This window comes from Cyprinodon tularosa, unplaced genomic scaffold, assembly GCF_016077235.1.
Source record: "Cyprinodon tularosa strain WSP-4 unplaced genomic scaffold, ASM1607723v1 ctg278, whole genome shotgun sequence".
NCBI lineage: Eukaryota > Metazoa > Chordata > Actinopteri > Cyprinodontiformes > Cyprinodontidae > Cyprinodon > Cyprinodon tularosa.
This window is the reverse complement of record NW_024038983.1, coordinates 33,339-46,814: the sequence shown is the minus strand read 5'-3', so window position 1 is coordinate 46,814 and position 13,476 is coordinate 33,339. Positions and strand designations below refer to the sequence as shown.

The following is a 13,476-nucleotide window of genomic DNA, read 5'->3' as shown; positions in this document are numbered from 1 at the left end:
ATTAAATGATTAGCAATTCAGCTTTATCGCGGTCAATGAAAACACCAATCCCCATTATCTTTTAGATGATCCTTTATTTTGAAATTTTGAAGGCATGAGACTAGATCAAAGGTGACCTCGTATATACCCATTTTTTTCATATATAGGATTAAAAAAAATCTTTATGATTTAAATACCCAGTGTTTAAAAAAACTGCCTGAATAAATGGTCTAATCAATTCGCCTTTTCTGTGGGTTGATATCGATGTAAATGTGTTGGAGATGTAGTTCATAGATTAATTGAATAGAATGGAAATGGCATTGTGATAGTTTCTGATATTGACAGAGATTGACATAACGATGCAACATAATATATTGTCATATAGGACTTCATAATATATGAATCCCAGATTGTTAATTCTTCTTTGCCTTTTCTAAGAAGTGCTTTAAATCCTACCTGCTTTATCCATGCTTGCTCAGATTCTGACGTTTGAAAAAGGAGGCAGGGAAGCAGAATAAAGTTTTAGCCTAGCCTTGTAGCTAAACCAGGTGCTGTAAAAAGACAGAGTGTACCGTCTCAGTCTGTCTTTGGACTGCTGATTAATTTTGATGTTCGGCTGATCAGGTCCGAATGGTTTCACCTCCAGCTTCTCTGGGTAAGTTTGCTTTAAGGGACTTAAACTTAAATTTTTCTGTCGCCATTTCTCTCTCTGCGACATCAGTTGTACTGTGACTGTGACGTCAGTTGTACTGTGACTGTGACGTCAGTTGTACTGTGACTGTGACGTCAGTTGCTGTATGCAGAAGAGCTGCGCACTGGGAATTCCAGTCCTTTTGCATTGCGGAGAAGCCACTGCGTATGTACAACTCAATGGTCAGAGATTTTTGCAGCCCTGGGCGGAAATATATCACCAATCCAACGAATGAAACGGCTTTAATCGACAATAAATATTTAACTCGCACATCTAAAAACTATATATTAATATATTTCAAAATATTCTGATTTTACTATTTAATTTTTATCTTTTTTTTATGTCTTAATCAATGTCCTTGGGTGGTTGGGGCAGCACCCTCTATGGGCCAGCCACCATTTATAGGTGATTTATACCCCTAATAATGAGATGGTATCCCTGGGAAATCTGCCAGATCTTAGTTTGATGATAGTTAGTTTCTGTTTGTTTTAATGAGACATAGGAGGAGGAGCTTAAAACTACTAAAGATGTATTCTTTATTTTTCTTTTAAGTTTTCTTGTTGAACAGGAGATACTCCAAATATTTAAGAGGAACTTTTTTCCATCAGGATAGAGTATGATTAGTGGGGATTTTTTATTGGTTAAACTTTGACCATTTGGTGTTGAGTGAAGCTTCTTTATATAAACGATATTTGAATATATATTTTTCACCCTTCCTTTTTGTGAGCAGGGTTTTTTTATGTGAGGAGAAGAGGCACAATCCGATGTCAGTAAGAGAGCTGTAACTGTTTTGCTTTATATTTCTTATTGTCTAGAGCAGGGGTAACCAATTAAAAATTCAAATAAAGAAAATTATCAGTAAAGGTCTGGAGACATTTTTAAGTGCTTTTCGAAGTAGAGAGCAACAATTGTTCAGTTTGGTATATAGACAACTTCCTGATTCACATATTTTATGGCTTAATGAGAGCAGTGGGCTTTAGGCTGCCCTGCAAGGCTTTCGAACATGGGTTTCAATGGCGACAAAGCCATTCTCAAGCACATATCATGGTGCTCATTCGTTAGCCTGGATCGATATTTGTTTTTGATTATGGTCATGTTGGGTAATCCTGCTTCACAGTAGTAGGTTGAGCCAAACATACTCTAAATGTGCAGGGTCATCTTTAAGCAAACCATTTCACTTTTCTGTCACCAGTTTACTGCAGTTCTTCCAGCAGTCCACACTTTCTCTGCTCTTTTTCTCCTCATATTCTCCTTCTTTCGCACTGCATGGCTTGCAGTGACCCAGACTGACAGCTCATTGGCTAATTTGTATCACGTGCAGCCTGGTCCCGGAAGCTCTGCAGGGCATTACCATATTAACAGGAGAAGCAGTGCAAGTGAAGTTAGACACTGTCGTCGAAGAACATGCGGTTATTTATAAATGTTTTAAAATTAGGTTGGGTCCAGATTACCAGCAGGTGGGTCCGGAACGCGGTCCGCTAATCCTTGACCTCTGGTCTAGAGTACAGAAATTCTCCCTTTTAAGACTCTTGCTTTTTCTAGAGAGGAAGCAGCATTTCTAAATCCAGCATGTTTTCTTGCAGACAGGGGTTCAATGCTTAAAGTATAACTTTGTTTTGCTCCATTCAAGCTCCCTGTTATAGTAAGCTCTCTCTTTATAACGCTGACCCACAGCCACAACATTTTAGTGATCATTAAAAGTCCATAGCTGTATATTGGGTATTTATTCTCCAGGTGCACAGCTTTTATATTATTAAAACACTTATTGTATTTTATTGTTTATCTTTTAACTCTTCACTATTATGTTATGCTGATACATTTTCTTAAGGTCCATATTTCTGTGAACATTTTGTTCCTAAAATAATTTTTCTGCTGTAAACACCAGAATTTCCCTATTGTGGGAAAATAAAGGGATTTTCTATTCTATTATATTCTTTCTTACTTCAATATAATCTCGACACATATGAGGATCTGTGGATCCAGGACCCAGCAGTATTTCTACTGCATCAGAAACCAGCAAATTATTATTAATAATCAACCTGTATGATGTAGATGTCATTCAATTTAATGTCCCAAATGAGCCACTGTTGGTGCTTTTTTTGTAAAATATATCATAGAAGTAAACAAGTAATGAAATCTGACTCACACAACAGCCCCTCATAGGTTTTCAGGCATAATCATCAAACTGAGCAATGTGTGCATCACAGAAAATATTCGCTGTCAGCTTATCAAATACTTCGAGGTATTTCAAGTAGTGGCTTCACATTCAGTCCATTTCTTCCAGGATGAAGGTAGCCATGCATCTTGACATGAAAGTAATGGCTGCAATTTTTCTACTCTTATTGGGGTTTTTGTGCCTCGCTTCTGCATCTGCCACAGTTTCCAGCAGTTTTACATACTTACTGAACTCTTTCTTGGGTGTAGTTTGGTTTCAGAAGTGCCGTGTGCAACACACTCCCACACACAAGCTGTCATCTCTGGTAGATAGATGCTCTTTGTGTTCTGCCATGGTATAGCAGGGCACATCTGTCCTTGCTGTGTTACAGAGCATGGTCCTTCCTGAATACTAGAAACATTTATGGCTGCAGGTCTTAATTAGGCTGGCTTTGATTTGAGTGTATTTGTGAATGATTCACCATAAAAACACAGCCAATTAATGGTAAATAGATGCTGTTCATAGGCCACCTGCAGCAAGGATGCTGCGTTTGATGGGATTAAAAAAAAAACATTTTATCCTGGTTTAGCTTGACAGATTAGCTTTTTGGAAATCCTTCCACACCTTCCTAAATTCCACCTCTGCCTACAAAAGTGACCCTCTGTCGTGTGGTTGGAGGTATGTGTTTACCTGCGTGTGAGCGCCCCTTATTGCACGCGCCGGTGACAGAGTGGGGGCCGATGGTCTCGTTGGCAGGGCGGGGTTTAGGGTGACCAGATGTCCCGGTTTTTGTGGGGCTTTGCTGCATTTTCACTTCTGTCCCAGTGACCCACAAACTGAAATGATGCCTTTCTTTTGATTGGGTAAATAAAAAATAAAAAAAGTAAAAAAATAAATAAATCAAAGACAGTTTTCTTTAAGGGAAAGAAAGCAGAGCTGTAGTGAGAAGTTTTGTTTCCGTTACAAAGGGGAGTGGCGGCCTAGTGGTTAGGGCATAGAGCTTGGATTGCCACACTGGGTCTCTGATCAAGACCCCTAACACCACACTGCTCCCTGGGCACCCCACGATGGCAGCCCGCTGCTCCCCAAGGGGATGGGTTAAATGCAGAGATACATTTCTCTATTAATATTAAATGGGTACAAAAGTATTCTGTTAATTATAAAAATACACATTTTCACAATAACAGCAGTTTCTTTGAAAAATGGTACTAAGAAGGTTCGTTTTCGGTTGGGTTTGGCATGGTCTGGTTCAGTTTTGCGTGCCATTTACACTCAACAGTTATCTCGGTTACAAAAGGGTAGTGTAAATGGGGCTAATGACTGGTAGTGCTGCAGCTGAACCAGCAACTGGAAGGTTGCTAGGTGAACTCCTGCATCAGAGACCACTGTGGTCCAAATATTCATTAGTTATTCTATCATCATTCTATATGAGAAAATGATCTCTACAGATTAATCAACTAAAGTTAATGAAGAAAAATTCTGACCAACTCTCTCTGGCAATTTAACCATTTAGAACTGTAGCTGTTGGAAATACACACATCCAATACATTCATTTCATGCCTAATTGCTTTTATGAGAAAAAAGTAAAATTATACCTGGGAGTGTTGGGAATTCTGACAGTGCTGCTGTGGGGAAAAATCTGGGCAATGTAACAATATGTATCAATATCAACAGAAAAAAAATGTCTAGAATAATTTAGCATTTCTCTAAAGTCCAGAAGCACACTGCCAAATGGAAGAGAAAGTTGCAGCTAGTATGTAGATCCATGCAGGCAAGTAGAATTAAGCCCTTTCCCCTGCATCAGTAACAGTAAAGTCATGCAACAATAGACTCTGGACATGCAAGCTTTCAAGCTCATGAAACCCTGGTTGGAAAAAAAAACGGTTATGATTATTGGCAAATATGTTCCTGCATTTAAACACTGCTTCTTTGACCTGTTTTTATTTCCATCTTGGTGAATAAAGCTGATTCTGATACTGCTCTATAGTGAAGGTACATTGACCCAAGTTTTACCTCATTTGGCTTTTATGATGGACTCTTTTCTTATGAACCATTTTATTACATTGATGCTGTTTTTTTTTAAATGATAAATTTCAGATCTACATAGATAAAAAAAAAAGGCTTCTGAAATGATCTGTAAGTTTTATTGAAAAGTCATTATCCTTTAAAAGGTGTGCTGCTTAATGCAATAATGTCTGATTATTAGGAAGTGTTTGTGCAATCCGCTGCTGTTGTAATACATGGTACCTTGTTCTAACCAACTTTGTGTTTGCTTGTCCGTGTTTTATGTATACATAAACACAGTGCTGCAACTGTTTGTTCCGTCTGTCTCTCCAGGGTGAGAGCAGCCATGTCAGAAGAGGCGGTGCGTCAAACGCGCAGCCAGAAGCGGGCTCTGGAGAGGGACCATGCAGCTCTTGGTGGTTCCCTGGGGGACGTTGATGGCAAGCGGGTAAAACTGGAGCGAGGTGATGCAGCTGGGGCCCCGCTGGCCCATGTGGGACCTGTAGCTGAAGGCATGAAGCTGAAGAGTGAACAGGCTGCTAAGGTAGCAGCAAGCATCCTTAAGACCGGGGAGGTGAAGGCTACCATCAAGTTGGAGGTGCAGACTGGAGACGAACCTGTGGACATGAGCACATCCAAAAGGTGAGATGAGGAAATTCTGCTGGTTTTGGTTTCAGCAGAAGTAATTGCACAAACTGGCCTTTCCTTTGATATCTTAAGAATCTTCAAGCTCAGTTGAACAAATTTATGAACAAATTTTTTTTATCTAAATAAGTAATTTTTTTGTCTTAGAATAAGTGCATTTTTTTGATTGAGGAGAAAAGTGAAACACTTTGCAAATGGAACAAGACAATTTACATTTAAAATGAGAAAAAAACTATTTGCATTGTCTTATATCAAGCTCATATTATCTAATTATCTTCTTTTAAGAGTAAAATACTCATTCCATTAGAAAAATCATCCTATTTACCTACTTAAATGAAGGAAAATACTTATTTTAAGAAGGTCTTACTTATTTCTAGATCTTTTTTGCAGTGTATAACTGGTATATAAAATAAATCAAAAAGAAACCCTTGATAGTAGAAACTAGGGTTGTCACGATACTAAACTTTTCAACTCAATACCAATACTAACGAAAATATTAAATACTCGATACCATTTTCGATACCAAAGGATAAAAACAAAGACTCCAAAATTCAAAAGAAATATTTTCATTAATAAATAAAATATGATAAATAAATACAGTAAACGATAAGAACAATGTTTTGAGGTTGTTTGCTGTGCACAGGATTAAACAAGCCTGATAAAAACTTACAAAACTAAAATTAAGTGTTCCTTCCTTGGCTATGCTTTGCACACATAACAATGGCACCTCTTACAAAAAAATGTCTGAAACTGAAAAGTGCACAGAATTATTCAATCACACAGTGTTCTTACAGTGCATTGTCCTCTATTCTGCACTTTAGATGAATGACTGCTTAGGTGCCACTGGTGGTAGCACTGTATCGATACTTTTAAAAACGACTATTGTATCCGGATACAACGTTTCAGTATTGATACTTTTTTGAGTAACGATACTTTTGACAACCCTAGTAGAAACCAGGCCATGTCAGGCACCAGGTCTTCATAATCAACACCAGCAGAATGCTTTTTGCATGATGAACAGTTGTAGTCTTTTCCTGTTCTCTGGGCCTTGATCTGCTTTGTCCATCAATTATGTCCCCTAATCTTAACCAGCATTTGCAAGAAACATTAGGAACCTTATTGCATCACATGTTTGTGCCTGGCTCTGTGCTTCCAAGGCCATGTTGGTCTTAAAGTAGGCAGAACTGCCGTTGAATCACCATCTTGAATGATGGGGCAAATGAGGTAAAGTGTATTTTTACATAGCTTGATGGAGAGTTCAGATCCAGTGTATTCTACTATAGGCAATGGATTGTCTGGAGGCGAACACAGCAGGGTGTTTTGCATAGAGCAGTGGAGTTTCAAGTTTCAGTGAAATTGCAGTAGAGCGAGTGGTCTGACAGGAGACGCACAGGAAGCCGCTGTGCGGTTGCCAGCAGCCTGCCCCCATTCTGAAAAACTTTTGAGGCTCCTAAAGGCCCAGGCTCCATTTTCTCCCACAGCAGCACCTGAACTCTGCCTTGTACTTCTCACAAAATGAAGGCTATGTGTCACAAACTGGTTCCAACTGGTTGTTACCATGGTTTCCACGTTGGAAGGAGCAGTTGGGAGGAAGGGAGGGGCCAGGAGTGGTGGGTGTGTCACATGACCACACAGAGAAATGCCTGATGTCATGTGATGTGTATTTGGTAGAGCGATAAACTCACAGTGATATGATAATGGTTGAAGTGGAACAGAGGCACCGTTACCACCTCACTACAGACAAGTGTCACCTTTGACCCCAGCTTTTACCCTCTCTCTTTATGTGCTTCCTTTCTGCAAAAGGGATTTTATTGATTGTTTATTTGCTGGCCTTTATCTCTGGATTTTAAGACAGTTTCAACCATGTCAAGCAATAATACATGATCTATACTGAAGCTTTATGATTATATAGTTGATGCTATATCCACTATACAGCACTGACCATATTTGATCCCATCTGTGTTTGATCAGTCGTCTTTTAATAGCCCGGCTGTTTCATTAACTTAAAGAACATTTAGATGAAATTGGCGCTAGACTGGATTTCATTGAACTCTGTATGGAGGATCCGTCTACATCTCAAAATGTCTGAATCAGCAAATCCTTAGCATGGGGGTCAGCGTAAAGCTATGGTCATGGAAGCTGAGGCATGCAGAGACACTGGACCTTACATAACCAAGCTGGCATGTGTTGTTGTGACGCTTGTGTAAGCTGTTCTCAATAGACGGCAGCAGCCTTCATCAGCCAGTCTGTGTCATGTTCATAATGAGGCCATTTCAGTCAACCTGCAGAGCAGCCATTAAGGGTCTGCCGTACATTAGGAAGTGCTCCAATCCCCAGTAATGCTGCCTACTGTAGTTCTTCGTCTACAGTTTTCTTTTACGCAGAATATAAATACAAGGAAGCAGAAATGGCCAAGGGTGAAATGTTTCTTTGAAAAGCAGGATTTTATGTAGAGCCATAAAAGTAAAGACACAAGTAAAGTATTTTATACAAAAAGTAAAGTATTTTATTATAAGGGTTGTATATAGCAACTAGAGTGACGGCAGATTGATGGGAACAGTTGACTCTGGGCTGAGAAAAGAGAAGAAATAAAATGAAGAAGTGAGTGAGTCGGAGTATAAAAGATGAACAAGTAAGGTGGGGGAGGGGTGTGTGAAGTGGTGACTGAGTGAGAGTGAGTGTACACAATAGGTTGGCTCCTGGCCGTGTATTCCCCTCCCCCCTCACTGTCACCATCTCCAGCGTCTCGGGCAGACCTCGACTCTGCTTCGCTTGTGACTCTTGTGTCGGCGGCTGGGAGGGTGGGGTGGGGGGTGAGCTTAGGCCCAGGCTGCGCTGATCCGGCTAGGCCACAGGCCTCACCACAGAGGTAGAGCAGGGTGAGGCCCTGTTTGGGTGATAAACTGTGTCTTCCCTTTAAGCCCTGGAGCCTCTGGCTTGTTGGTGAATGAACTTCAATAAAAGCTGACTGAGCATAATTTCACTTGGATACAAACATTTTAACACCATAACTTGCCTAAAGCTGTTCTCCCTAATTTGAACTGGAAGGCTACCCAGACTGAATTGGGCTATTTGCTACCACTGGTTTCATACCATTTTTGATCTGCAAGTTACACATGCTGTGAGTCACCTTTGAAGCCATTCTTTCACTTTAGCTCTAACTCTCAAGTGATGTTTATCAGGAGCACATTTTCTGTTTTAATTTTTTTTTACCCCGGGCAGATGAGGTTACCTTCTGCTGGATATATTCAGTTGTTGCAATCTTCCTTCACTGCCATTACCCCATTATTGATCCCTTGGTTCAAGTTGTTGCACACATTTGCTCTGCAATAATTATTACATACTGCCATCTACTGGATGAGAGAGACATATTTTGTTCAAATGAAAAGTCACTTTGAACATCCTCCGATTTATCAGCACCAGCATTACTCCAACAAAGTTATTTTTTCATAAAATGATTCAGTCTTGCTAAATATTCCATATATCAGCTTAGGAGACGACACTTAAACAGCTTGAAACAATGAATACATAAGGTCTAAAAGTTAAAAATGCAAAATGACCGTCAATGTTAGAATCTTTGATTAAACACTCAGAGCTTAGTTTATGGCAATGCTGTTAAATGTATAGGTTCTGCATCAGGCATGTATACCGGCTCCCTCCCACTGTCCAAACACCTAATCAGGAAGTTACGATTGTACTGTGTTTGCGTCTGACCACATGTCCCAACAACCTCAGCTGCTTCCTTCTAAAGCAGAAGGGGAGCAGCGTCAATCTGATGGCGCCCCCCTGTTGCCTGTGAAGTATGGCTGCAGCCTCCCCAGAGAGGAAACCAATTCTAAGAGTTTGTATCTAAATATCTAGAGGGCTCTGGCTGCAGACCTGAACTTTTTCAGGACCCTTCGTTGTAGACCTGCACAACGAGGTCTCCTGGACTGTCAGGACCGGATGTTTATTGCAGACGTTTTATTCAAAGCCTTCAGAAATGGCGTGTATTTAGATATTCAGCAATTCCCTGTGAGAACACAGAGCTAAGTTAATTTGAAATCACACACCCTCCATTGTCAAATCTCAACTGATGGCTCTTTTATTTCTAAATGTATCCACATTCAGTTGCCTATCAGTCTTTCAGGGTTGACTGTAAATATGCGGCTGTTCGTTGTATCAATGTTAGGAGAAAGACACACTTTGATGAAAAGCTGATGAGGGCTGATACCTAAAGGGCTAGTTATACTCACCGCAGAAGTATGCCGCAGTGAGCTTGATGCAGACATTTTTAATTTATGCTCAATTTTGAGCGTGGTCTGCACTATATGACCCCCACTTGCCCCCACTTCCGCCGAGGCGGTGAGGAAGTGGGGGCAAGTTTGTGTGACAATGGAGGGACATGAGGGCGAAAAAGAGCGGGGATCCCGGTGGAAAAAGGGTCCCAGCGTTCTCGCGCACCTCGGTCTACTAGCTGGTCCAACTTCACAAGTTGTTTTCCGCAGTTGCGATCATAAAAACAAAACAACCCAGCCTCCTGTCTACGGTACTGTCTGCGGTCACCTACAATTTGGAAGAGGTGCAGTTGAGTGTATGTGGAGGGGACGTCTCTGCATTCACCGCAACACCTACGCAGACGACCTAGTGTTTAAATACTCCCGTCTTAAACAGTGATGCACTTACAGTGAGGAAAATAAGTATTTGAACATCGTGCTGTTTTGCAAGTTCTCCCGCTTAGAAATCATGGAGGGGTCATCGTAGGTGCATGTCCACTGTGAGAGATGTAGTCTAAAAAAAAATCCAGAAAACCAATGTATGATTTTTCTAACAATTATTTGTATGATACAGCTACAAATAAGTATTTGAACACCTGAGAAAATCAATGTTTATATTTGGCACAGTAGCCTTTGTTTGCACTTACAGAGGTCAAACGTTTCCTGCAGTTTTTCAACAGGTTTGCACACACTGCAGGAGGGATTTTGGCCCACTCCTCCACACAGATCTTCTCTAGATCAGTCAGGTTTCTGGGCTGTCACTGAGAAACACAAAGTTTGAGCTCCCTCCAAAGATTCTCTATTGAGTTTAGGTCTGGAGACTTGCTTGGCCACGCCAGAACCTTGATCTGCGTCTTCTGAGCCACTCCTTGGTTATCCTGGCTGTGTGCTTCAGGTCATTGTCATGTTGAGAGACCCAGACACAGCCTCGACCGATCTTTAATGCTCTAAGGGAAGGAGGTTGTTCCCCAAAATCTGGCAATAAATGGTCCCGGTCATCCTTTACTTAATACAGTGCAGTCGCCCTGTCCCATGTGCAGAAAAACCCCCCAAAGCATGATGCTACCACCCCGATGCCTCACAGTAGGGATGGTGTTCTTGGGATGGTAGCCATCATTCTTCTTCCTCCGAACATGGTTAGTTGAATTATGACCAAAAAGTTCTATTTGTTCTCATCTGACCACATGACTATCTCCCATGACTCCTCTGGATCATCCAAATGGTCGTTGGCAAACTTAAGACGGGCCTTGACATGTGCTGGTTTACCAGGGGATCCTTCCGTGCCATGTATGATTTCAAACTATGACGTCTTGGTTTATTACCAACAGTAACATTGGAAACGATGGTCCCAGCTCTTTTCATTGACCAGCTCCTCCCGTGTAGCTCTGGCCTGATTTCTCACCTTTCTTAGGATCATTGAGACCCACCAGGTAAAATCTTGCATGGAGCCCCAGTCCAAAGGAGATTGACAATCATGTTTAGTTTCTTCCATTTTCTAACAATTGTTCCAACAGTGGACCTTTTTTCACCAAGCTGCTTGGCAATTCTCCCGTAGCCCTTTCCAGCCTTGTAGACGTGTACAATTTGGTCTCTAGTGTCTTTGGACAGCTCTTTGGTCTTGGTGGTGTTAGTAGTTGGATTCTTACTGATTGTATAGGGTGGACAGGTGTCTTAATGCAGCTAACCTCAAACTGGTGCATCTGATTTAGATGATAAATGGAGGGGAGGCGGACATTTTGAAGGCAGAATAACAGGTCTTTGAGGATCAGAATTAGAACTAATGGGTGTTAAAATACTTATTTGCAGCTGGATCATACAAAAAATAGTTTTTAAAAATCATATATTTTGATTTCTGAATTTTTTTTTCTTTGTTTCTCACAGTGGACATGCACCTACAATAACAATTTCAGACTCCTCCATGATTTCTAAGTGGGGTTCTCTTTGAGGGTGCAGGGTGTTTAAATACTTATTTTTCTCACTGTATATTTCACCTTTTGCAACATCTATGGACTAGCTAGAAGGTCAGCCGGACAGTTGATAAGAGGATTCAGCGCTTATGGCTCTGAAATGTATTTTCCTTAGAATATAGACCTATATTTGTTACATATATAACTTCTGTATTTTCTCATGGTAAGGTCGACATTGGCGTGGAATTACCCTGTAATAAAATTGAATTATTGTATGTTGAATATTTTGTCTGTTGATTTGTACTTGATCGATTAATTATGGGATAGCGAAAGGTTCCTTCAAGAAGACTTAACAAAATGAAACCAGGTGAAACTAAATTTTTTCTCCTTGAGGAGTTCTGAATGGAGCATATTGACAGATGAAAAAGTTTTTTTTTATCTTAAATGCGAAATGTTTTTTTGTTTTTTTTTATAACAATCTTGGAATAATTACTGCTCTAACTGGTTCACTCTGTCAGCTAAAGGCATATTTTACAGCCTCTATACTCCAGTTAACAATTAAGCAGTTACTGAGTTGACGATTATTTCAATAATTGATTAATCACTATTTATTGTTTCAGCCCCATTGAATATGTAATGTTTATTCCCTCAGTGAGATTAAAAAAGAACGACAGCCACCTTCGCCAGATGACGTGATTGTGTTATCAGATAATGAGCCATCTAGTCCAGTCATGAACGGCCACTGCTTCACAAAGACGGACACCGACAAACTTATGGTAGGAAAACCAAACTTTACCGTTTGCTGAATAGAGGATTGCATACTCCTTTTTATCACTGTGAATGGAAACATAATTTATCAGTCCGTTTTCACTAAACTGTCCTATTTTCTTTCATGTATGCAGAAAAGCTCACCTGAGGAGAGGGAGCGCATCATAAAACAGCTGAAGGAGGAACTGAGGCTTCAAGAAGCCAAACTGGTCCTCCTCAAGAAACTACGACAGAGCCAGATCCAGAAAGAAAGTACAGTGCAGAAGGTAAATTCTCTAATATAGGCCCGGGCCTTTATTTCACTCAAGTGCATCGCGGTCCAGGCCTTTATTGGATAGAGGCCAGTATTAGAGACAGGCCTCTATTGCTATTTGAGCAAAACAGACTACCAGTGGAATTAATAAAAATGAGATTTTGTGTCTATTTGAACCTATAAAACACTATGTTCATTTATTGAAAAAGTACAGTTACCATGTCTCGCTTGGTTTGAAGTAAAAAAAAAAATAAAAATCCTCCAATTCTGTTTAATTCTCCTCCTCAGTTTCCTCCTCCTCTTCATCTCTCCCTTTAATCTCCTCATCACTCGCGCTGCTCCTCCTGTTCTGCTGCGTGTCTGTTCTCTTCCTCGCGCAGACGGGCAGCAGCAGGGCCTGTCGTTCAGCTGCGCAGGGCTGTGGTACTTGTATGTTACTACCACAAGTATAATGTTGAGGTATGCCCAGAAAAAACGTTTATAGCCCCGGCCTGTATTAGAGACCGGCCATTATTTACCTCCTCTGACAGCGAGACCGGCCATTATTAGAGACCCGGCCGCTATTGGAATACAGGCCAATATTAGAGAATTTACGGTATTTAGCTTATTTACTGGCTTTAAAAGGAATGAAAATAGGAGATGTCATGTTTTTGGGTTGTTGTTGTTGTTTTTTGGGGGGGTTATAGAACTGCACTGTTTGTTTAAATTTAGTTGCTTAGATGCAGCATCTGTTTACCTGTATAAAAAACCTGAAAAAGGCTTTAGTTTTTTCCCCATTCTTAGATGTAGTCCTTTGATTGTAACATCATACGGATAAA

The 13,476-nt window shown here is 40.5% G+C and overlaps 1 protein-coding gene across 2 annotated transcripts in view; it reads left to right on the top strand.

Moving 5' to 3' along the window:
• Positions 1-13,476, top strand: part of gatad2ab (GATA zinc finger domain containing 2Ab) — a 39,644-nt gene that overhangs the window by 17,631 nt on the left and 8,537 nt on the right. For both annotated transcript variants that reach the window (XM_038290261.1, XM_038290262.1), the window contains exons 2-4: positions 5,163-5,471; positions 12,290-12,413; positions 12,540-12,671. In XM_038290261.1, coding sequence (XP_038146189.1) covers positions 5,176-5,471; positions 12,290-12,413; positions 12,540-12,671 — 552 coding nt within the window. In that variant the 5' untranslated portion in view covers positions 5,163-5,175. The remainder of the gene's footprint in view (positions 1-5,162; positions 5,472-12,289; positions 12,414-12,539; positions 12,672-13,476) is intronic.